Source organism: Embiotoca jacksoni, unplaced genomic scaffold (assembly GCF_022577435.1).
Source record: "Embiotoca jacksoni isolate LCO1_2020_lvr unplaced genomic scaffold, fEmbJac1.0.p SCAF_36, whole genome shotgun sequence".
Classification (NCBI taxonomy): Eukaryota; Metazoa; Chordata; class Actinopteri; family Embiotocidae; genus Embiotoca; species Embiotoca jacksoni.
In genome coordinates, this window is record NW_027185388.1 from 2,939,559 (window position 1) to 2,965,316 (window position 25,758).

General features: G+C 41.4%; 2 protein-coding genes across 7 annotated transcripts; both read left to right on the forward strand.

Annotated features, from left to right (window-relative positions):
• Positions 1–4,274: 4,274 nt before the first annotated feature.
• ptger1a (prostaglandin E receptor 1a (subtype EP1)) lies at positions 4,275–9,483 on the forward strand. The gene is made up of 3 exons (XM_069165896.1): positions 4,275–4,542; positions 5,890–6,800; positions 8,421–9,483. Exons 2-3 carry the CDS (start codon positions 5,931–5,933, stop codon positions 8,670–8,672), a joined length of 1,122 nt encoding a protein of 373 aa, XP_069021997.1. The 5' UTR covers positions 4,275–4,542; positions 5,890–5,930; the 3' UTR covers positions 8,673–9,483.
• A 1,592-nt stretch (positions 9,484–11,075) lies between these two features.
• LOC138208138 (interleukin enhancer-binding factor 3-like) lies at positions 11,076–25,415 on the forward strand. 6 transcript variants are annotated; one of them, XM_069165846.1, is made up of 20 exons: positions 11,076–11,182; positions 11,632–11,776; positions 13,952–14,063; positions 14,476–14,666; positions 14,764–14,941; positions 15,055–15,313; positions 17,445–17,536; positions 17,994–18,089; positions 18,235–18,346; positions 18,438–18,535; positions 18,617–18,713; positions 18,791–18,925; positions 19,179–19,369; positions 21,367–21,486; positions 21,611–21,742; positions 22,992–23,153; positions 23,237–23,366; positions 23,466–23,504; positions 24,449–24,784; positions 24,891–25,415. In XM_069165846.1, the coding sequence occupies exons 2-20, from the start codon at positions 11,664–11,666 to the stop codon at positions 24,998–25,000; spliced, it is 2,703 nt and encodes a 900-aa protein (XP_069021947.1). In that variant the 5' UTR covers positions 11,076–11,182; positions 11,632–11,663; the 3' UTR covers positions 25,001–25,415. The 6 variants fall into 6 exon arrangements, with proteins under 6 accessions (XP_069021947.1, XP_069021943.1, XP_069021945.1 ...); XM_069165842.1 differs by lacking the exon at positions 11,076–11,182 and adding an exon at positions 11,190–11,279; XM_069165844.1 differs by lacking the exon at positions 11,076–11,182 and adding an exon at positions 11,190–11,279 and having other exon boundaries at positions 19,185–19,369.
• Positions 25,416–25,758: the final 343 nt, after the last annotated feature.

Below are 25,758 nucleotides of genomic sequence, written 5' to 3' on the forward strand. Positions count from 1 at the left end.
TTTTCCAGTATTACTTTACAAAGGACAGATATTACTCTAACCTTTTCCAATCTGAAGAGCACTTCTATCTCTGAGTGCTTCAAAGGTCATTAGGTGTGCAGTGAGTGGATTTCTTTCACTTTGCGGTGGGTGTTGTAGGGGAAAGGGAGCCTCCAACCCATAAAGCCCAGACTTAGTACTGGACGAGTCAGCGGGATGACGAGGCCAAATGGCACCATTTGTAAGAGCAATTCATGAGGAAAAAATAGGGGGCCAACAGGGTCGCCATTAAAAGCTGGAGAAAAGAACGCACGTGGCGGCCAAACGTTAGTTGTTGTGGCACTTGGAAATACAAATCATGAATTATTTAGTCTGAGACAGACATACACTGAAACGTGCTTGTTGTGATGCGTTAATATATGAAGCTAATAAAAATTTAAAGCAATCTAATTTAGACTCACCCCCTAAACAGATGCCCCGGTGGCTACATTTACCTACATACACGAAATTCGGTGTACATGTGTACCATTACGTCAACTCAACAGGAAGTCCGCCATTTTGAATTTAGTCGCCATTTTTGGCGATTCACACATGTTGTACTTTAAGGAACTCCTCCTACAGATTTTGTCAGACCAACTTGAAATTGAGTCAGTTCACTCTTAACATGTTTGGAATTAACAGTTATCAAAATAATATGTTTTCGTCGATCGGTGTGCCTGTGGCGTGGCTGCCAAAAAGTGACCCAAAAGTCATGCTATAGCATGTCGTTCAAAAAATGACTTATCATTTTTTTCATGTCATGACAGAGGGGGGGAATAGAACCCCAAACCTTCTAGTTGAGAGGCAGCAGTGCTAACCACTGGACCATCTATCTTCCCAGCAGTTAGACAGCATTGTGACAAATCTTTGGCTCACTACAGCCTATAACTCCATGCATAAATATTCATTCAAATGCGACCAAAATTGCCGCAGACATTCTTTGGATAGTAGATATATGTGTTTTCAAGGAGGTCTGCATTGGTAGTGCTGAAGATAGTCCAGTAGTCTACAACACTACTTCAGCACTGGAAGTGTCATGAAATCACGGGTTCGACCCCTACTCAGGTATTACACATGGTTCATGGTTTACGGAGGGTGACTCCCCTTAATAAGCCATGTGGTTCATGGAAGGTGATACCTCCTAATGCAAGTCCCTCTAAGGCAGGGGTGTCAAGCTCACTTTAGTTAAGGGGCCACATACTGCCCACTTTCATCTCAAGTGGGCCAGACCAGTAAAATCATAGCATAATAACGCATACATAACGACAACATTTCTCTATGTTTAAATCATTGGTGAAGGTTTTTGGATGATAAACCCTATTTTAAAGGTCTTTCTACAATAAACTAGAAACATAAAGAGCAAAAACTCAGACATCAGCCCACTGTTTATCTGCCTGGGCTCTCCTCTGCAGATTTAACGGGTCACAAAGCGAGCAGCAGCTTCTCCCTCCGGAGCAGACGTCGCATTTACGCTGTTTCTGAAGCAATTACTGGATTGATTAAAAAAAAAAAAAAAAAAAAAAAAAAATCACAAAACGTTTGTACTCATAAACCTCCATATTCTCATAGAAATGCAATGTATGTCTTTCTGTAATTTTCACACTTGGCAAAGTCATCCGGCGGGCCGAGCCGGACCCCCTGGCGGGCCGGATCTGGCCCGCGGGCCGTATGTTTGACACCCCTGCTCTAAGAGTAAGCCACTCAGGTTTGTACAGTCATACTAATACCAAATCAAAGATCAACAAAAATTAAATAAAAATCCCCCAAAAGAGACTTCTTTTTTCATATTTCAGACATGACACAGTGGTGCAGTGGTTAGAGCAGTTGCCTCACAGTGAGAAGAAACTTGAGGCATGTCAGTTCAGAAAAAGGTCATACTCCAAAAAGTGATTAAAAAGTCATCCAAAATATCCAAAGTATGTCGTCCAAAATATCCAAAGTATGTCGTCCAAAATATTCAAAGAAAAGTCATACTGTCATGTTGTCCGAAATATTCTCATTAAAAAAAAAGTCATACTGTAGCATGTCGTCCAAAAAGTGATCCAAAATGTATTTTTGTATATAGTATAGAGTATAGAGTATAGAGTATAGAGTATATAGTATAGAGTATATAGTATATAGTATAGAGTATATATTATATAGTGTAGAGTATATAGTATAGAGTATAGAGTATAGCCAGGGCGATGCGGCTAAGTTTGATGTTTCGCTGTGACACAGTAAGTTGATGTTTAAGGTCAAACGATGCTCCAAACCTCATGAAACTTGCATCAGGCACCAACTTTCATTAGTTTTTGAAGATGTTAAAGCCGGCAAAAAAAAAATCCAATTATTTTTTAAGAAGAATAAGGAACGAGATCGAGAAAAAAATAAAAACTGCAAGCGAGAACATGCGGATCCTCGCATGCTGCACGTCGGAGAACCGGCGGCCCCTTGCAGTTTTAATTACTACTTGTTATTTACTCAAATTCACCCAATGAATGAAAAGTTTGGTCCGTGCTTCATTTGGGGGATTGTTTCTAGTCGATGGATCGGAGCAACATTTTACCAGTTGGCACCGACCACCACTTTATGTTTGTTCTGTACCAAAAGTCACTAAACTGTCAGTACAGGGACCTTCACCAACGCCATGTCAGTAAATGACCACTGGAGACTTTGTAAGGTAGATTTAAGGAAAAGTCCTGGCTGGACTCAAACCAGATATATAATCATAGTCTGCTGTTTAACCCTTCGGCAACCTATGTCCCAGCAGTTTTATTACCTTTTGGAGGTGTTCCCTTTAAGTTCTGTACATACACTCTGAGGATGAACCCAGTAACACCGGCGATCCTCTGGATTTTCCTTTAGTCAGGATGTGGTTTTGTGTGAAATGATTCATGAATTACTGGTCAGATTGTTGGGTAATAACTTTGGTGATCTGCTGCAATTTGGAAATATTGACATTCTCTTCAGCCTGAAGTGAGACTTAGTTTACAAAGTAAACATTTAGCAAATATCAGCTATAAGCTATGTTTGTATTTTTAACTAAGATGCACTCACATCTAAAATACTTTTTGATGATTTTCTGACGTTTAATGTGTATTCGTGTACAACATCTTGGAAAAAAAATAGAGGTCAATTCAGAGAGTTGTTTCACGGTTGCCAGCTGGTAAAGTCTTCCAGGTCTCTGTTAAATTAAAAAAAAAAAAAAAAAAAAAAGAAACCAATTTATGTGTCGGTGCCTACCTCCGCTCTCCTTCCTGTGAACTAGCAGCCAATTTGAAATGTTGCTTTAAGTCAGTTTCCTAACCACCGCTTGTACTAGTCTGCGTCCAGCTGGGTTGCCAGGTCAGTGTAAAATGAACACAAACATCACTACCTGCCCCCGGTATGCAGGGAAAGCACCAAAAAGGACTTCTCGCTGTCAATCAAACATAAGGAAAGTTGACACATTTTCCTTGATGCAGCTGCAGAAACTCAGGACGAACATCGGAGTCCTTGAGGAGCATCTGGCTCTTTCACAAGGGTGAATATGACTTTTCCAGTAAGGTTTCCCAACATATCAGTTGAAATGCAACCGCAAAACGAACATCTCCTCATTTATCCTCATCTATTTATTTATTTTTAAAATTTAGTATGGCGGTGACTTAACCTGTGCACAGATATAATTTATTTAGATAATTGAAAATGAATACCCCTCTAAAGGAGGACTAATATGTCCTGGCTCTGCTTGGACAACTGATATCCACCCCAGAGGTTATTTTGAGCCCAGAGTTGCACATTAAAAATAATAATGTAGCTTGTGGAACTGAATCTCTTCACATCGATCCAACAAGTTGAAAAAAATGTTAATAAAGTCTTAATAACTGCTCCAACATGTTCAAACACTTCAGCGACTATTAGAAAGGGACGTTAAAGCTCTCATTTCTGCAACAGAGCAAAATGTGTGGTTTATTTCTTTCTGAGATAAAACAGGCCGATCAGACATATTTCTCAAGAATTGTTGTTGACTCATAAAGTGATTAACGACGTTGAACTGTGCTGAATGGTGGTAAAGATCATGTAAACAGACTGCAGACACAGAAAGTGCAGCAGAGAGGAGAGACGAGCCATGAACTTGACTCAGTACTCGCAGCAGAGACGTCTCCCCCCCCCCCCCCCCCCCCCCCCCCACACACACACCCCACACACACACACACACACACACACACACACTGAAGGACATCGCGCTATAAAACCGTGAGTCGGTATTTAGAGTCAGTGGGGATCCGCTATTTACTTCAAGCCACCATGAGGCAGTTAGACGGATCCAGCCATGGAAAACACTCCGCGGAGGACATCGGTGTTTTAATTTGTTCCTGCAGCGGAGGACTTTATCAAAAGGAAAACATGACTTCTGATCATTTTAAAAAGACATCTTTCCACCTGTTTGTGATGTTTGTGAGCTGCTGAGTTTGTTTAAGAGTCCCGGTTTTTGGACTTCCTCTGGATATCTGTTCGACAAGGAAAATTCAGCTGGACTGAAAAGGATATTTAAACTTACTGAAGGTGAGCCATTTCTTATTTTAAGATACAGAACAAAGGCGAGTTTTCATACGAGAAAATAGCGAGAGAATAGTCCACATTTAAAAACTGGAATGACTCTTTAATTTTAATAATAACAATTCTAATAATAACAATTCTAGTAATAACAATTCTAATAATAACATTTTGATAGATAGCCTGTTGTCTTTAATAGTCCTATTTGCAGAACTATTAATAGTGTGCCTTTATATAGTTTCTTATATCCAAAACTGCACAGTGTTCTGCAAATGGGTGCAAGCTGATGCATCGTCCAATAGCAGTTTTTTCAGATGTGACAAAGTCTTCATTGAGAAATTGTGCAAGGTAAGGCAAGTTTATTTATATAGCACATTTCAGCAACAAGGCAATTCACAGAAGTTTAAAGTACCTTAAACATGAAAGGCGTAAAGACAAAATGAAGGCAAAAGCAGAAGATAGAAATCAAAAATAAGAAACACAACAGTAAAATTAACAGTGCAGCGTAAGAATAAGTATGATTTAGTTAGGCAATACATGTTACAGAGACTAAAGATTCATACCTACAGCCTTATTAAGTTAGTTCAGACAGCAAAGCATGGTATGATGCTCAATATTAACATGTGTATGATTATGGTAAAAAAAACCACCTAAACAATACAACCTATAGTTCAGCTCTACTGTGTTCTGATATCTTTGGATCTATCTGTTAACGGTTCTTTGTGCTGAGTCAACTCTCCATCATGTAACACTGAAGCTTTGACAGCTGCCTGAAATAGATGAGTCTTTGTGATTCTGTGGCGGCTGAAGTGCTTTCATCCATCATGTCTGCCTGGACGTTGCACCAAAGGTGACCAGCTGCCGAGTCAGGAAGGGATTTTAATAGACACCTACATTACAAAATAAAAGTCTGTTCAGATTTTCTTTGGTCATCTATAAAGGAGTCGGCCTAAATTTCCTTTAATTTCCATCTTTACTGTTTGTCATTGATCTTTAATATCAACAAATTTTGTAAAAAGCTATCTAATCTTAAAAAGCGATAAATGTCAGGGGGGAAACCATAAGATGGCTTCTTAGTTAGGTGTTGTGCTGCCGTTTGGCTCCAAAACAGCTTCAGTGTCCCTGATCGGATTCCCATTAACCGCATTCCTGCAAAACATATATGTCTCATTTGGTGTTTTGGTGACAGAGCAGGGAAAAAAACGCAGACTAACTCCTATTCCAAAATCTTACACAGAATATAAGGTGTTTATTTGGGTTTTCTTGAATCTTTTAAAATCAACACATCAGCAGAGTTTTACTTTGATCTTGAATTTGCACTTTACTAATCAGATCTGCCTCTTCTTTGTCTTGCAGCCTCCCTCCAACATGGACCTCATGACCTTCAGAGCTCAGAGATGTTAGCTTTGAGCCACTACAACTCCTCGGCCTCCCCGCTCCTCCCTCTTCTGGCCAATGACTCTGGAAGGAAGGTGGAGGCCCAGGTGGTCGTCGAAGGGCTGTCGCAGCAGGGCAACTTCACCCTCATGCAGCCCACGACCGGCGGCATCATCGCTGTCATACTGTCCATGACCATGGGCATCTTCTCCAACATCGTGGCCCTTTTCATCCTGGTTAATGCCTACTCCCTCCAGCGTCGTCGCTCCAAAGCTACATTCCTCCTGTTTGCCACTTCGCTGGTGATTACAGACTTCATTGGCCACGTGATTCCCGGTGCCCTGGTTCTGCGACTCTACCTGGCCGGAGGTGTGAGCCGGGACGAATTCAACTCCTCTGATGCCATGTGCCAGTTCCTGGGTGGCAGCATGGTGTTCTTCGGCCTATGCCCCCTGTTCATGGGCTGTGCCATGGCTGCTGAGCGATGTCTTGGTGTCACCAAACCGCTGCTGCACTCATCGCTGGTCACCAAAACACGCACAAAGATCTCCCTGTCTGTGGTCTGGCTGGCAGCTCTGTTCGTGGCCATACTGCCCTTCTTCCGTCTGGGCTCGTACACCTATCAGGACCCGGGGACCTGGTGTTTCATCAACGTGCTCAGCGACACCAACACGATGGACATGGTGATCGTAGTGCTCTTCTCTGGACTCGGTCTGACCTCGCTGGTTGTGGCGCTGCTGTGTAACACCATCAGCGGAGTGACGCTGGTGCTGGCCCGGTTAAGAAGGCCGTCCGGCTCCCATCACTCAGCCAAGTCCCACGACATAGAGATGGTGGTGCAACTGGTCGGCATCATGGTCACCTCATGTATCTGCTGGAGCCCTCTGCTGGTGAGCATCAAGAAGTACACAGTCGGGTCAAACAGACCTCACCTTTATTCTCAGTAAAAATAAGTTTGTACGGAATTTTTTTGTAGCTCAAATATACTGTAAGTCTGCTGATACACAAGCAAATGTCAGTTTTAGTGTCAGCTCAGTAGAAGTAGTTACTTCTTCTAATGACTGTGTGAGGCTGTACTTGATTGACATCTCCATCACTCTACGTCATTATGAGATCATATATTCAAAGATCAATTTCTGTCCAAAAAAAAAAAAGGTGATTGTTGGTATGTACAAAAATAGAAGCTGAAATAATGTCGAAAAGGAAAAACGCATATAAAATAAGAAATAGCAGGTGTATATATATATATATATAAAAGAGACTTTAATTTGCACAACATCCTGGTTTTACACAAGATTAATGAGAAAATGAAAATGTTATATGAATCTAAAAAAGGATCTCTTCAGGGGACCTGCTAACAAACCCCTTTTTAGATCTCAAGAAATAGCAGCAGTTAAAAAAAAACTGGGACAAGTCTTACTCAAGATCTGAAGTTACATCTCTAGTGAACTCTGCAACAATCTTCAACAACAAAACAACACAGAAACTTCTATTTTGTATCATGTTAAAAAGGTGTCCACAATATTTTGGTGATTTCACTGATTTCAGCTGCACTCGGGCACAACTTTGAATCAAGGCTCTCGTATGATAAACCGCAGCATGGCCATGAATCAACTCAACATTTAGGGCACATGAATACTGTTTATGCATTTTCTGCCTCTCTGCAGCTGGTTGTATGTGTGCAGCGATCACCGATCAGGGAATTGACACACAAAACATTTGTAATTTACCGTTAAAGCGATCTTGTACTTTAATATGCATGTAATGCATGTTAAATTAACCTTCAATTAGGACACATCTTTATCCCATATATGACAGCACATTGCAGCTTTTGATAATGAAAACTATTGTTATTAATATTGATGGTTCTACTGTGTTATTACTGGATATTAAACCCCATTGGAATGAAATAGTACCAGGGATTATTTTATTTTATTTGTTTTATGGTTGTTTAAATGTAGGGTTATTCAGTGTCTGTGCAGAACAACATGAAGAAATCAGTATCACAGTTTCAGTCAGAGCCAATTAAATATGGTAGCCTAATATAATGTGAGAGGAATGGACAAAAACACAGTAGTATCTAGCTATATATTAAAAATCTTTTTGTGAAAATACTTTAAAAAAAAAATACTTTTGTATTAATTGCAACACAAAAAGACAATCCACTGAGGAAATAACACAAAGTCAACAAGAGCAGTCAATAACAATAAGAGCAGTCAATACAGTTACAGTATTTTATTTAATTTTTTACCACACAGAAGTAAATTTTTGCATCATCAGTTTGAGGCAGAACTTTAAAAGCAATATTATCCAGGTCGCAATATAGCAGAAGTCAAAGGCATAATGGGAATAGTTTGTTGTTGTTGTTGTTGTTGTTGTTGTTGTTGTTGTTGTTGTTGTTGTTGCTGCTGCAAAGTTGTTTTTAAGAGTAATTTTAAGCTTTACAATCTATGCAGTATTTTCACTCTTTGATCATGTATTAATTGGAGCTGCGTGTTTCATGCCCGCAGATCGTCAGCCTGATATCGGCGATCCGCTCCTACACGGGAACCACCGGGGAAAACCTGTCCAAATATAAAACCCTGGTATTGATGACAGTGAGGATGGCGAGCTGGAACCAGACCCTTGACCCCTGGGTCTACATCCTGTTGCGCCGCACCGTGCTCCGCAAAATCTACCTCATCGCTAGGTGCCACAGAGGTACCGCGAACAATCGCTGGGAGCAGTCTTCTGTTCCCAGCTCAGAGAAGAACCAGGTTTGAGCTGAGAGAAAGACTGACGAAGCACTATGTGTATACTCTTTATTATGAGGTCATTGAAGATGGGAAGTGCAAAAACCTTCGACAGAAAGAGAGGCGGGTGGTAGAAACTATGTCTATGCGACGGTCAGCTTGTAAAGTTTGACGTCTCTTTGATCCATTTAGAAATGCTTCATGGATTAGATTAAAATCTCTCTTTAATACGCCGTCGAGGTTTACCAATAAGTTCATCGTCCGACTGACCGTGAAAATGGAAGCTCGCTATTGCTGTGATTTTGCACAACATATCATAAACGTTCTGTTTACTTAGAGTAAGTGAACATTTCTTCCTATTCTCTTTAGGAAAATGATGTCCAGTCAAGTCAAAGTCAAGGATTTGGGCCACAGTGTATGAATGCAGCAAGCAAGCTTTGTCCTGAGAGTTGCAAAGGTTTGCAGGAGTGATAATTAAAGAGGTACTCGGTATTGTCTGGTTTTATTTCTTAAACTCACCAGCTTTGAAAGTATAAAAAAAAAACTAAAAACAATTGCACAGGTGCTCTTTATGTAGGACAGTTGAGTGTAACTGAGCTGTATGGGTATAACCACCAGAGGGCGCTCCAGAGTGTATTTCTGATGTTAAGTTTTCTGTTGAATGTGTTTCATGAAGAAATGTTAATATTCAAATAGTGTGGATTATGTATGTTTGAGTTAAATGTGCATTTTGAATGATTATATCTGTCTTCATGTGAAAAAAAATTAAGATTTTATAAGTTAATACTTGAATTGTAATTAAGTTTACTGAAGAGATGTAAAGAAAACTGAATGTAAGTAAAACAATGCAATGTGCACAATTGTCTTTTCTGTAGTTTTTCTAACAGATAAGGCTATTTTGAAAAAGTAGATACTTGAATGGTTAATAAATATGCTGCTCTGGATACAGTTTTGTAGTAAGCAAACTACAATATCTATTATTCTGGTAACTAAAAATAACTTGAACTGTAAACATTAGGAGCTTTTCATCCATAAATTTGAGGTAATTATTGCTCAGCGCTCTCTGTTTCCCCAAAAGATTCAGTATTTGTCCTGCAGAGTCATTTTGGACTTTACTTTCAATAGATAATGATGAATCAATAAGGTCAAAGGTCGTGCATATAATAACCTATTTAATCAAGAATACCCTCAAACAAATCGTTGTGATTCAGGCTCGCTATTTCCAGCGTTCTGCTTTAAATGTCTTGGCGAGTCTTCTGGCTTTGACGTAAGTAAAACGAGGTGAAATGCCTTAAAAGAAACAGTTTAAAGCTTCTTATTTTATCTTGTTTCCTCATTAACATTATTTCTTTCCAACCACATTCACGTGGTCTGCAGCTGTGACATTTTTTCCTTCTTGCCCCGACGGTCTGCTCGTCAATCCTCCAGTCAGTGAGACTTGGGAAATGAGTCATGTAAGACTTTGCTTGTCTGTAACTGCCACAATATTTAACAAATTAAATAAATACAGTGGAACAGAAATACACACCAATTGTCTTACAGTGCCGATGTTCAGCTAACTTTGGTCCAGTAAGAACAGCTGTAATAGAAAGACAATGGCAAAAACTCCAGAGTTTTTAGTTTTTTCCTGTATGCCTGATTTGTTGGCACTGATTATTAACTGGCTTGTTTATCTTGTTTATATTGGCTCATTTGAGATTAACAGTGCCTCGTCTGAAAGGGAGGCAGCAGCAGGGAGCAGAGACAGAAAGCTGCAGTTAGTTTCCAGCAGCCTTCAGTCTGAAGATACAGAAACTCCCACACAGTGTTAGATCTGATTCAAATTCAATAAAATGTCATCAGAGATAAAGATCTGCTTGTATAGTGTCCTGATTGTTTAATTATGATGGTGTGGTCAATTGAAATGCTACATAAGAAATCTGTTATTTCTCCATTTTACATGAATTCTGATGTAAATCAGTTTGCTGCTGTCGACATATGACTCGGCTAAGGAGACCTGTATCACTAAAAAATAATTGGAAAATATTAATTATAACATTAATGTATTTTATCATATTATAAATTTATTTATTGCAATAAATTTATATTTATTTTTATAAAATATAGAGGAAAGAAATTCAGGACAATAACTTCAAGTCTTTACAGATGTTATTTTAAGAATCCTCACATCCCACTTACCTGAGGTTTTTGTGTTTTTAAAATAGCCTACTTCAAGAATTAACTCAATCATACATGTTTATTCCGGCCGAACAATTCATCCACGTGTATGGAGTTATTTTTTTTACCAGGCCACTGTTCTTCGTCTTCGTGAACAAGTTATTAAATCTTAATAAAAACATAAAACCGTATGAAAAAAAACAAAACCCTGTTTTTCGTTTGAGTGACGTCAGAGCAAGTGGAACAGAAATCTACCCGGCATGCATTGTGCGGGCAATCGCCAGTGATCGATACTGCGCAGGCCCGGCCCATCGCTTCACGAGCCTGACGTCGAAACGGTAGCAGCGTTACCGTTAAAGGTGCACACCTGTTCACTCGCGAAGGTGAGCACCGACCGCGCGAACGAACCGCGAACGGAAATCTGCGGCTCCGCGGAAAACCGACATTTCTACAAAGACGGCAGCGGCATGTTGGCTAACGGTAGCTATTTAGCTTAATCTGTCATCGGCTAGTGCTACAAACATTAGCTGTCTGGATTCAGAGGAGAAGTTCTCGGTGATTTTTGGACAAAGATGTTTAAATTGATGCGCGTTTATTTTACAACGAGTGAACGAACGAACCTGCAGCACGAAGCCGACCTGAACTCAGTGAGCCGACGCTAGCTGTCAGTGCAACATGCATGTGGCTAACGTCACGTCATTCATTACACCTGAGGGGATAATTATTATTATTATTATTATTATTATTATTATTATTATTATTGTTGCACTTCCGGCATCATGCTGACTACCTTCTTCTTTTTTCTTTGGTTTTTTTTTTGCTGATAAAACAGGTGACAGCTTTCGGGCCGGCAGTCGTGGAAGTATGGCGGCAAATGCAGGGCCGATGTGGGACGAGCACCAGGCGTACGAGGAGCTGCTGTACTGGGACAGTCTGATCCAGGAGGGCCACCGGCTCCTCCCGCACGACTTCGACAGGTACACGAAAACTACACGGATGAATTCAACATGATGTAAAAGCAGTATTTAAACATTTAAATCTCACTTGAAGTTAATGGATAAAAATATAATTATAAACTTCATTTGTGCAGCACCTTTCGTGCAAGAAATGCAGCTCGATGTGCTTCACAGCAAGAGAATTGCATGCAGTGTTTCACATAAAAACGAGATATAAAGGAACATTTAAAAATATAGAACAGAAATGAGATGCACGAGAAACCGATAAAATGTACGAGAACAGATGAAACGTACGAGAACGCATCAAACGTACGAGAACAGATGAAACGTACGAGAACGCATCAAACGTACGAGAACGCATCAAACGTACGAGAACGCATCAAACGTACGAGAACGCATCAAACGTACGAGAACAGATGAAACGTACGAGAACACATCAAATGTACGAGAACGCATCAAATGCATGGGAACTTTTTCTCAGTTTCCAAACTGTTTTTCCTTGCTGCTGTGACAACTAAATTTCCCAACTGTGGGATCAATAGATAGATAGATAGATAAATACTTACTTACTTACTTCATTAATCCCAGAAGGGGACATGTTTTCGCTACAGCAGCATTTATAGATACAGGAAAGAAATAAAATAACAGTAAAAAATATTAAATATAAAAATGCACAGTATATACAATAAAATTGAATAATTAAATTAAAACTAACTAAACAGTAGTGCAAAGTTCTTTTTATTTTTATTTAAACAACCAAGAAAAACAGACAACAACCAACAGTGTTATTGTTGTTTGATGGATTTTGCCAGAGGTGAGTTATTGTACAGTCTTATTGCAGTGGGCAGGAATGATCTCCTGTATCTGGAATGATCTCCTGTATCAGGAATGATCTCCTGTATCAGGAATGATCTCCTGTATCGGGAATGATCTCCTGTATCAGGAATGATCTCCTGTATCGGGAATGATCTCCTGTATCAGGAACGATCTCCTGTATCGGGAATGATCTCCTGTATCAGGAATGATCTCCTGTATCAGGAACGATCTCCTGTATCTGGAATGATCTCCTGTATCGGGAATGATCTCCTGTATCAGGAATGATCTCCTGTATCGGGAATGATCTCCCGTATCTGGAATGATCTCCCGTATCGGGAATGATCTCCTGTATCGGGAATGATCTCCTGTATCTGGAATGATCTCCTGTATCTGGAACGATCTCCTGTATCTGGAATGATCTCCTGTATCTGGAATGATCTCCTGTATCGGGAACGATCTCCTGTATCGGGAACGATCTCCTGTATCGGGAATGATCTCCTGTATCGGGAATGATCTCCTGTATCGGGAATGATCTCCTGTATCGGGAATGATCTCCTGTATCTGGAATGATCTCCTGTATCTGGAATGATCTCCTGTATCAGTAATGATCTCCTGTATCTGGAATGATCTCCTGTATCTGGAATGATCTCCTGTATCTGGAATGATCTCCTGTATCGGGAACGATCTCCTGTATCGGGAATGATCTCCTGTATCGGGAATGATCTCCTGTATCGGGAACGATCTCCTGTATCGGGAACGATCTCCTGTATCAGTAATGATCTCCCGTATCAGGAACGATCTCCCGTATCGGGAACGATCTCCCGTATCGGGAACGATCTCCTCTATCTGGAATGATCTCCCGTATCAGGAACGATCTCCCGTATCAGTAATGATCTCCCGTATCAGGAACGATCTCCCGTATCGGGAACGATCTCCCGTATCGGGAACGATCTCCCGTATCGGGAAGATCTCCTGTATCGGGAACGATCTCCCGTATCAGGAATGATCTCCTGTATCAGTAATGATCTCCTGTATCAGGAACGATCTCCCGTATTGGGAACGATCTCCCGTATCGGGAACGATCTCCCGTATCTGGTCAGGATTATCCAATATGGATAATAGTTTCCTCAGCGTCCTCCTCCGCTGTCCAGATTGCAGCCAATAAAGTCTAATCTTATTTTATCTTGAACGCATCGGTCTACATTTAAGAGTAACATATGACATTGTTGAGGGGTTCGTTATTGTGCTGAAACTACTTTTACTGTCACAGCAGTTAAACCTTAAAGGGGATTGATAACGGTTGAATGTCTTCATTGTCCCTGCACCTGTTTGGACCTGAACACCTTTTCATCATCTGTCTTTTTTAATTTTTTATTCCAGATATGAGGAGCTGCGTTACTGGTACGACTGCCTGTGCTATGAGGAGGAGCTGAGACAGTATCACGACTACATCGCTGCTATAGAGAATATCGAGGATAATCATCATCATGAGGTTCGTCTTTAACCTGCGAAATCAATAAATCTTCACAATCCTCCATCTTCTTTTAATTTAAGCCATTTAGCTCACTTCTTCTTCTTCTTCTTCTTCCATTGTCAAATTTAACATCTAAAGTTTTCCGTCCCCATTTTATTTTCCTGTATAAAAAGATTGTTCTTCCTCTTGCATGAAAGCTGAATCCTGTGCATGTTGTTCCTTTTTTTCAAAATGTTTTTAATCATGCACTTCCCAATTCATTTTTTTAAATTTTTTTTTATTATTCATATAATGTATTTCACCGGAACACATCCGAGTTGACGTAAAACAAGGAAGAATTGCACAGACTGCTTTAATTTCATTATGAAATACTTTTATATAAATAATAATATAAAATAAACCTAAACCTTTTTCTCTTTTCACATTTAAGGAAACCTCATCCCCCAAAGTGCTCACGGGACACGATCGGCACGTGATGGCCAAACACAACGAAGTGTACCCGTCGGGAGAGGAGCTGGAAGCCGTGCAGACGATCGTCTCCCACGTTGAATTCGCTCTGAAGACGGTCGCCGACCAGATGGAAGCTCCGAAAGACGACAAAGAAACAGCCGAGACCGGCAGGTAAGCGAGCGGGGAGCTCGACTGGTTCTGCGGTGGTTTTACCCAGCGATCGGTAATGGTGTCGGACGGCTCTCACAGTCTTTTTCTCCTCGCGTAGCAGCGCCGGTAATGATACCAAAGAGCGTCTCCTGCGTGGCGTTATGAGAGTCGGCCTGGTGGCGAAAGGACTCCTGCTGAAGGGAGACAAAGACCTGGAGCTGGTGCTGCTTTGTGCCAACAAGCCAACCGTCACTCTGCTTCAACAAGTGGCCGAGAAGCTGACTGAACAGCTGGAGGTGAGAGAACGGGGGACAGCCTCTCAGCTGTTTGATGGCATTCTCTATTTTACAGATTCAGAATTAGGTTGTTTCTTTTACATTCCTCACTTTTTGTTCAACTTTTCTCACAGACGCTTTCAGCCGGGACGTACGCAGTGAGCTCGTGTCCAGTGGACGCAGCGATCGTCGTGACCAGCACCAAGGAGTCGGTCATGACTCTCATTATCCACGTGACATCACCTCTGGTCCGGACAATACAAGAGATTAAATCTGCTGAAGGAGAAGAGGAAGAAGAAACTGCAGAAGAAACTGCAGAAGAACAACAAGAAGAAGAAAAAACTCTGAAAGAAGAAACTGCAGAAGAAGAAGATGAAAACACTGCAGAAGAAGGTGCGTATGTTTGTGCAGCCTCCAACTACACATCAGCTACCACAGGCCTGATCTGGGTGTTCTCAGCGTGCAGTCGCTGTGCCGCTCCACTGATTCACAACTCCACGGAAACGCCTCTTAAATTGTCCATCTCATTAAGCCTCAGTGGAGTTTGTACAGTGACTGTCTCAGACCGACGCAAGTGAACAACCAACAGCATCCCGTTGGCTCTTCACTTCTTTGAATAAACTGCCGTTTTGCAGCACTACATTTCCTCTGCAGTCGCTGATACCTGCTGCCCATGTTGTTAATGACAATGCTCCAGTCATAAAAAAAAACAACGTTGTTTATTATTGTTTTCATTCTAAAGTCAAGGCTTTGAAAAAAAAGAGAAAATGTCCAGTTAAAGCGCGTATTGCATGTCCTTGATGCTAAACATGTACATTTGGAACCAGCTGCAGCAAAACTGATCTGAAGTGAGGATGTGTCCGTGGCTTCTCTTAAGATGATTAAAATGATAAGGGATCAAAATATTTATAAAAAAGAAAGTAGAGACAGACAAATTATTGTGTGCATATAGATGCATGTTGTGGTTAGTGGAGTGTTTGTGGAGTTTACATTCGTGAGCTGAATTTACTCGGCTCACACTGAGTCTAAAGTGAGTTTATTTTAAGGTCGGGGGGAGTTTCTGAAGCCCCACATGCAGAACCATACCGGTCTCTGTGCAGTTTTAGTCCATTTACTTACACTGTACACTGGGATTACACATTTATAATAACTAATGAATGTTTATGATCATAAATTAGGCTCCACAATCATTCAGACTTTATCGTTTTAGGATAAATCCTGGTTTCTATGGATCGTCTGAGTCCAGGAACAATCAACTCGGTGGTTTATCTCTCAGGACAGATGAGCGAGATCTCAGGATTATTGAAATGGTTTTCTTACCAACCATTTATATAATTCACATATTTTCTTCTTTCATTGATTGAGTTAACCACCAAAATAACCTAAATAATAACACATTTGAACCTGTATTGTAGCATCTAGCCACAGCTTTAATGTTAGGCATTCATAAACATCAGTAAATTATAGCTACAGAAGACAACCTAGTTTACACCGCCGCCCTCTGAACTGCAGGAAAATTTAAGATTTGCACTGTAATGTTAATCCGTAATTTTCTTTCAAATTTGTAGCAAAAAAAGCATTGTTCATAAACCAGGATTAAAGTCAAGGTATTGGTACCATTTGGCACGAGTATTATTATTATTAGTGTTACATACTACAATTGTTGATTTAAGTTATATTTGCTTTAAGAAAACGCTCATTTCATGCGTGGAATTACTTTTATTTGATTATTTGCACATTTTAAATGTATTTTAATTCCAACTTTTAAAACAATGTTCACATATTCTCAATAATTATCATTTCATTTCAATTCAATGTTATTGTGAGTATAATTACTGCCATTACCATTCAGCTCTGTTGGGAGCATACTTAACTACTGTTGTTAATCTTTCCAGTAACTTAAGCTACACTCCTTATTGTGGTGGAGCATAAATCAGCAGCCTTTACTGGCAAGAGATTATATTCCCGGAAAAATGAGCTAAAACTTGCCCATGGCTGGTATGGCTCTTTGGCTTTAAACAGGCCTTATGGAAGGTTGGAAACACTTCTTTGGTCAGGGGCTCATCAGTTTTGCTGCAGTGTGGGTCAGACGTGAAGTTTCTCTCAATGCTTGTGATTCACAACTGACTCCCTTTTAGTTTGTCAAGTTTTTAGGAACGGTGGACCTTTGACCAACTGGACAAACTGTCTCAGGAGGAGGGGGGGAGCAGCAAACCCAAGCCGGGGGGCTGAGGGAAGGGGGGGGTCGTAATTGAAGTGCAGTGCACATACAGTAAACACTACTGCATCTCTCTGACAGTCTTTTTACTTCCACGTTCACACACTGTGGAAAAAGTCAGATGAGATCAATGCCAGGTGACTGTTACGGTAACCGGGACCAAAGATTTACACGTTAGACACGTGGGACCCCCTTTTCCCTGCCGCTAATGGTTTGGGGAAAAAGCTGCTACTCCCTGAGCTGCAAGACAGAGCCGACCCCCTTGGTCAAACTGTACCTTTTCTTCCTACCCATCCTCGTCAATAGAAACGCGAACAGTCATCGATCCGCCGGACGTTCTGGACAGGCAGAAATGCCTAACTGCCTTGGCGTCTCTCCGCCACGCCAAGTGGTTCCAGGTTTGCATTCACGTCCTTATTTGTACATAAGGTTCAACTGTTTCCTTGAATGATATAGAGACAGTAAGAGTTTTTAAACTGCTCTCAGTTCTAGTTGATGTAGTTCATAATCTACATAAAATGTCAAACTTTGAGAGTTTTGGGAAGAGTTAAAGGGTCTGCTGACCCGTGCCAATGACACATTTGGATAAATCATTGGAATCTACACGAGCATACACTTTGAGACTGAGCTCTCTCAATTTCAACTCCACCACTGCGCAACGAAGGTCGTAAATAAGCCTAAAATTGAGGGGTTTTTTTAAGCAGTGGTTGATCTGGAGAAGGCTCAGCACTTCTGACCATTCTGTGCTTGCTTTGTTTTCTGAATCGTTTCGTGGAAACCCAGAAAGCACAGGGGTGAGCTGGCGTCAGAGGCAGCAGCTCGTCTAACTGAACCAGCTTCCGTTTGTGTCCCCAGGCCAAAGTCAACGACCTGACTTCTGCCGTCGTCGTGATCCGAATCCTGAGGGACTTGTGTAACCGTGTTCCCACCTGGACGCCGCTTTCAGGATGGGTGAGGAAAACCGATTCATCTGCACAGAGGAAATAACGTGGCTCGTTTCAGATGCTCCCATCCTGAACCGGCGTGACCCTTTTTGTTTTATATGAGCATCGTATTGATAAGTTGTGCTCATATTTGTTCTCTTGTCTCCAAATAGCCTCTCGAGCTGCTGGTGGAGAAGTCTCTCGGTACAGCCGAGAGGCCGCTGGGAGTCGGCGAGTCCCTCCGCAGGGTTTTAGAGTGTGTTGCCTCCGGCATCCTCTTGGAAGGTGAGATTATATTTGAGTTTTCAAACTAGCACGTAACATTTGTTCGATTACACGGAGATTAATGTGCACATTTAACTGCATGTGTGCAAAGATGGTCCTGGAATCAAAGATCCGTGCGAGAAGGATCCGGTGGACGCCACGGCGAATCTGAGCGTGCAGCAGCGTGAAGACATCACGCAAAGTGCTCAGGTAAGAAGAAGCGTACAGACGGACGAACACCAATGTCTGTAAACCAATGAAATAGTGCATCAACTTTATGTTTTCCTTTAGTTTGCTTTGAGACTGTGTGCATTTGGACAAATCCACAAAGTCTTGGGGAGAGACGGCAGACCTATAAAGCCACGGAAGTCATTGGGAGACGGTACAGGTAGGCGATGGTCTAGTACCGTTAAACACGTTCATCAGAAGGTCTGTTCTCAGGCTCGTTTCTGTTGGTTCCTGCAGCCCAGATCCCCGAACACTTCAACCTGCCAGCCAAAAGATCGTACTCGGAGGTGGAGAAAGAAGATGAGGAGTCGCATCTCAACAGCAAACAGAGGAAGTTTCTCAAGTTCCAGAAGCGCTTTCAGAGGACATCACGTCAGTAATGAATATCTGAGGCCTGTTTCTTGGTTGAACTTTTTACTGTCACATTTAATAGTACTCATCCACTGCCCCTTAAGGAATCTCTGTCATCAGCAAAATCAGAGGTTAAAGACAACATCGGAGCCCCTGTGCCCATTTTGAAATGACAAAATAGTTCCAAATAAACTCTTCTTTGTTTTGTTCGGCTAATCCTAAAATTTATTTGTTTCTGTTCCTGCCTTTTCTTGACCCGTTTCTTTTCCCGTAGTCACAGATGATCTTAGCATGAATGCTGTGATGCGTCTGAACCAGTACAGACCCGGCCTGGAGTACCGACTTACGTCTCAGACCGGTCCGGTCCACGAGCCGGTCTTTACCATGGCTGTGGACCTGAATGGGAAGACGTACGAGGCAACGGGGTCATCCAAACGAGCTGCCAAGCTTAATGTAGCCACCAAGGCAAGACTGCTGTATTTTTATTTCCAGAAAATAGTATAGAAACTAGTTTCTGAAAGAGCCTGATGAGCTCTGATCAACCTGTTTTTGTTGGTTCACGCGTTTGTTGCCCTGAATTACTGTTATAGTTTACTGACTTATTCAAGAGAACCGGTCTGCAGACGTCCTGAAGTTCTGCAGTTGACAGGAAATAACGTGACCGTAGCAGTGGAAGTCTTCTTGTCATTTTCCATCTCTACAAAACAGCACGTGCACTAAAAAAATGTATATAAGAGTGAATTCATTAGAAATATGTATTTAAAAAAATCTATTGACTACAAACAGTTTGTTAAATACAGAAAGTTATTAAATAGTACAGAGTTTAAAATCTTTAAAAGCTGCCACTTGTAATTATTTTTCTGATGTTAAATTAAATGTGTTTATTAAACAGTGTGATGAGGTGATGCCGAACTGGAAGACCCTGTGAGCTACTCATGAAAGACATAAACCCTGAGCACTTCTATTGAAATAGAAATTAACCCAAATATTATGTTAAAATAAGCTGACATCTTTTATGTTTAGAGTCAAATTGACCGCAGCAATTAAAAACCTTAAACCTACATCTATTTACTCATCTATTGAACATAATAGGACTTGGAGCATTAATAATCAAACATACTTTGTCTGAATAATAATCGGAGGATTAAAACTCGCCCATCGTCATGGTGACCTGCCTGGTTCCAGGTTTGTCCTTTGGCCTCCAGGATTTTGATGGAAATCTGAAAAACCAGTCGCCCTTCGTGCTGTTACTCGATAGAGCACTATTTTCCAGAGGTGTAAAAAGATTGACCACATTAACCGTATAATAAACACGTAATCCTTAGTACAATTTCATTGTTACTTATCCACTCATAACTGTTTACAAGAGCTCTCACTGATCTGGCACCAAAATATATCTCCATGCTTGTTAGCTCGTCAGCTCCTCTGGGCCTCTTGCACTGCTCTTTTTTTTATTACAGACTCCAAGAGTTAATACTAAAACTGGCAAAGCTGCCTTTTGTTTTTATGCTCCCATCAACGGAGCAGCTTCTGAGTTGGTCTGTGATGTGCTGCCTCCACACGTTTTAGTTTTTCTTTTAAAAGCAGCCTTTGTAGTTGGCATGCTACACCGCGAGCTCTAACATTAGGTTGATAGCCAGACTGAGCAGCACGGCAGAGGAAGAGCTGGTCAACCTGCAGCAAACTAACATTACACAGTTCAGTTAACAGACAGATCTCTGACCTGTATGTGTGCGGATGGCAAATAAATCTTCAGAGAAGCCAACAAACTTTTTTCTTTTTATATATACAAGATCCTCAATAGAGTCTGTGCTTCCACTTTTTTTTTTTTTTACCTTTGTCACCCCAAGTAGACGATGACGTATAATTCAAATGTTCAAGCAAAAAGCTACTCAAAAAAGACCAACTTCTGCTGCTGAGGTCGTGTAGCTGTGAAGAGAGAAGTCTGTGTGTCTGTTTTTACCTGCATCTTGGTGCCTCAACACATCGCTTACAAAAAGTAAAACCCAGATTTAAGGTGATGGAAAACATTATTTCAAACTTCCACTCAGCTGTGTTCTGCTGTTTTGTTGTTGTTGTTTGTGAGTGGGTGTGGGTGTGGGGGGGGGGGGGGGGGGCGTCTCTGCTTCCACTCAGCTGTGTTCTGCTGTTTTGTTGTTGTTGTTTGTGAGTGAGTGAGTGGGTGTGGGGGGGGGGGGCGTCTCTGCTTCCACTCAGCTGTGTTCTGCTGTTTTGTTGTTGTTGTTTGTGAGTGAGTGAGTGAGTGGGGGGGGGGGGGGGCGTCTCTGCTTCCACTCAGCTGTGTTCTGCTGTTTTGTTGTTGTTGTTTGTGAGTGGGTGGGGGGGGGGGGGCGTCTCTGCTTCCACTCAGCTGTGTTCTGCTGTTTTGTTGTTTGTGAGTAAGTGGGTGAGTGAGCGAGCGATTTATTTATTTATTTCATGTTTTGACTTGTCACTCACAGGTCCTGCAGGATCTTGGTCTTCCAACCGGCTCAGAGCCTAAATCTGAGTCCAGCAGTGAGACTGAAGGATGCCAGGAGTCGGTTAAAGCTGCTGCCGCGACCTCGACCACGTCAGAAGATGTACGTACCAGCGTTTCCTGTGGAGTCCTGCAGTTATATAATGAAAAAAAATCCCTTTCCTCAGAGATTTCAAAAAGCCGGTTCTACATTTAACAGCCAGTGTTTGTGTCCCTGCTGTGAACAGAGCGGTCAGGGTCCCATCCTGACTAAACATGGCAAGAACCCGGTGATGGAGCTGAACGAGAAGCGTCGCAGCCTGAAGTACGAGCTGTCCGCAGAGACGGGGGGATCCCACGAAAAGTGCTTTGTCATGGAGGTGAGTCGGCAGTTATTGATATGCACCATCTATAGGTGGCCGAGACACAACAGGAAACCGCGATCCGTCTTCCCCCACAGGAAGAAATAGATGAGATTTCAGCCCACGGCAATTTATTTTCAATATATTCACACAAATGTAAGTGGACTGAAGTTACGTTTGTCTTTGGGGTGAACTGAAGCCTAAACAACAAACAAAACAATTCTATCTTAAGGAAAATAACTTTAAAAACCGGAACCAGGATCAATAAAGGAAAACACAAAAGTTCATAACAAATAAAAATACTCATATTAGACCGCAGTCGTAACAGTTAGCACGTGAACAGATCAAGACTTAACAGACCATCAGAAGGTTTCTATTTTTTGTTATTTAAACCTCAGTTTTTCAAGTAGGAAGTGACCCTGTGCAGCATTAACGTGTTAATACGTCTAATCTAGAAAAATACAACTGTAGAGTCCACTAAAGATTTCCACATTTGTAATGCATGAAAGCTGCTGTGTGTAGGATTTGGAAATATTCTCACTGCTGACTTTTAAACCTCATTTGAGCGGGATTAACATCACACTACTGGATAAATTATTCCGTGTGCTCTATTATTCTGGACCAGATTTTAGACAGCATATGGTCTGTGATGGACACTCAGCGGGACCAACCGAAACAGAAAGCACATGAACACGCACATCCACGAATCCGCTTCAAGATCTTTCAGAGAAATCTTTCGCACTTGCAGGAGAATCACTGGGTTTTTATGTTTTCTTCACAAACACAGTAATCCAATGATCCAATGATAGTAGTTTAATCCCGGGGATTAAAGTTGTCTGTCCCGATGGGTTGCCGTCTATTGGATTCCAGTGAGGCCACGCTGGGACTGAACCAAACAAATATTCATGTACCTTGAGGACGTGGCTGCGCTGTCCGCCTTTTTCCTCACCTGCCTCCACTTTCTTTTCTCTTTTTTTTTTTAACGTGAAAGCCAGCGTTCATTTTGTCAACAAAAATGATGAAAAGTACTCATTTAAAAAAAAAAAAAAAAAATACTCGCCGGGATGAAAACACAACTAAAACTGAATTAATAAAATATTTCAAGGAGAACTATGACAACATTTTTGGCTTTTTTTTTTTTTTTTTTTCCTCATTGAACAAAAAAATCTCACGGGGGTTCAGATATCGATCTATCAAGTCATAAAACAACAACAAAAACACTCGGAAAATAAAGCATGTTGATTTTAAAACTCTTGATTTTTCTCAGGTGGAAGTCGATGGGCAGAAGTTCAAAGGTAGAGGCTCCAATAAGAAGGAAGCGAAGGCTTACGCCGCCCTCGCCGCTCTGGAGAAGCTCTTCCCAGACGACGACGGAGCGTTAAACGCCAACAGAAACGCTGTAAAGAAGAAGGTCACGTACACCGACATGGTAATTTATCTTTCCAGTGATCCTCACAAACTGCGCTCCATTTGAATTATTATTTTTTTAACTTTCTGCCATTCGTCCAACAGCACATCCCGGGATTCGGCACGATCCGTGGCATCCCCTCGGACTCGGGCTCCCGCGGCTGGGGTCCCAACAGAGGGGGCCGGGGGAGGGGACGAGGCAGAGAGTTTACCTCGGGACCCAGCTACAACAAGAGTAAGGACAACACAACACCCTTTAAACATGTACAACGAGCACCAAACACCCGTAAGGAAATCAACTAAATATTCATATCTTTCCTTTTTATTTTAAAAGCAAACTACAGTTATGAGAGCAACACTGCCACAGGCTATCGTAAGTACCTCAATGTCTCCGTTAGCTCTGCTTTAGATTTTAGTGTTCGTTTTTTTTTAGTTTTTTTTTTTTATATATATATTTTTTATATACTGATTATACCTTAAGAAAAACCAACTTAGTTTATTTTACAGTGATGTTGAAAGCTAAAAACTGGATATATTTGTGCTGTGTTGCATGTTTCAAACTGTACTGCTTCTGTCATCTTACACAAGAAAGTTGCCAACAAATTTAACAATCACACATTAATTGGTTTTAGTTTAGCTGATGTGAATATTTTATGTCTTCTGTCACAATAAACGGAACATTTATGTGTTTTTTGACTACTGTTTGGACAAAACAAGCAATTCAAATATGCCGACCTTTTGCTCTTAGAAACTGTGATTGGACATTATTTAGACTGATGGATCTCAACTCGTGGTTCGTGACGACAAAAAGTGAGCTATGTATATGTGCATGGAAAGAAAAAAAGAAAAAAAAACTGACAAAACTTTTATTTCATAAATTCACATAATTTCTGCTGTGCCGCTTTTATTTTGAAGGACACACGTGTGCAGTAGCCATCTGCTGCCGGAGTAGTGACAGTAACGACCAAAACTAAATCAGTATTTAGCTCTCACTGGAGCATTTGTAAACAGGTCTGGGATTAAGTAAGTCAGACTTTTATTTCGTATAGTTCGATTTAGAAGACATTGTGTGTTGCTGCTCTATTTTTTTTTGTAAAATAATTTTGTTGACAAAGGAATAATGTGAATCCTGAGATTAGATGAATTATAGACTAAACTATTATTCAAAAAATAGAATTGTCTGATTGTTCAGTTATGGGGGAAAAAAAACATCAGTAGCATGTCATCGTTAAAATAAAGAGTAGGAGGAGTTCGAGACATTTGATTTTACACAGCAGTGACACTCGTCTTTTTTCTTTTTTTTGAACTGTCTTCCAGATAATCTGTACGATAATACCGCCGCCAGCGCTGCTACAAAAAGTCCCGGCTTCAGCAGCAGCGCGGCCGGCGACGTCAGCTACGGCACCTTTTACCCCGAGAGCGGCACCGCCTACGCCGCACCGCCCGTCGCCAACACCAGCGCCGTGAAGACGGAGGGCTACCAGTCGATGCCTCCGCCCGCCGACCAGGAGAGCCCGTACAGCTACGGCTACGGAGACGAGAAGAAGAAGATGCTGACGCAAGGTCAGACCGAGAGCCAAGGAGGAAACTACTCCATGTACAGCACGGCCTACCCCAGCTCCGTGACCGGGGGACAAGGATACAACAACTACAGTGAGCAAGAACCCTTTCCTTCCTTCATATTGGAGTTTACGCTGTAAAAAATGATCCGTCGTAGAATAACAAATATAAACCGTCTCCGTGTGATTGACTTCCACAGGTTGGGGGAACCAGTCGTCCTGGGGGACCCAGCAGGGATACAACATGTACCAGGGCTTCGGAGGACAGAACCAGGGCTCGTACTCCGGATACGGTGGCATGAATTACTGAGCGCCACGTCGTACGCAGCCTTTCTCACCTCACTATGCCGTCTATTGACTCTCGATGATGATCTCCAGATACCACTACAAAAAGAAAAAGGAAACAAAACAAAAAAGTCCTGTTTTCTCTAAAACTGGAATTCTGCTGTTTTTTTTTGTTTGTTTTGTTTGTTTTCTTGTGCTTCACCTCAGTTGTTTGTTTCTTTGACTTCTGGTAAAACAGTTGTGGGTGAAGTAACTTCCTTTTATCTAAAACATGCTTCATCACCTTCATGTTGACATGAGCGTTATGTTGTGTTTTTTTTATTCTAGCGTACTGGTTCTGTATTTTATTGTTTTGAAGCTGCTTGTAGTTTTGAACATAAACAATTTACTCATTTCTGTGTCATAAATAAATGCTCTAATATTTCTTGAAAAAAAAAAAATTACTCTTATTGTGGAGCAAAGTTTCCCCCCATCAGTTTGCTGATTACAGAGTTTGAGATAGGCGTTGATGTGTGATGAGATCTTTACAGTTTATCTTCTCAGTTTGTCGTCCGAAGCTCTGACTGAGGTCAGTCGAGGTCAGCAGCACGACCATCCACGAGGTCAACTTGACCTTCCCTTTTAAAGATAGCAGAGATATTCCTCACGTCAGTGTTACTGGCGATGTATTGTGAAACCTTTGAGTTGTGCAATGGCTTCTGCCACCAGACCAGTGTGCTTGTGGTCTAATCATGTAGCAGGCATGCTCTACATGTCTGGCTGCAGAGAGGAGACCAAGCCTCG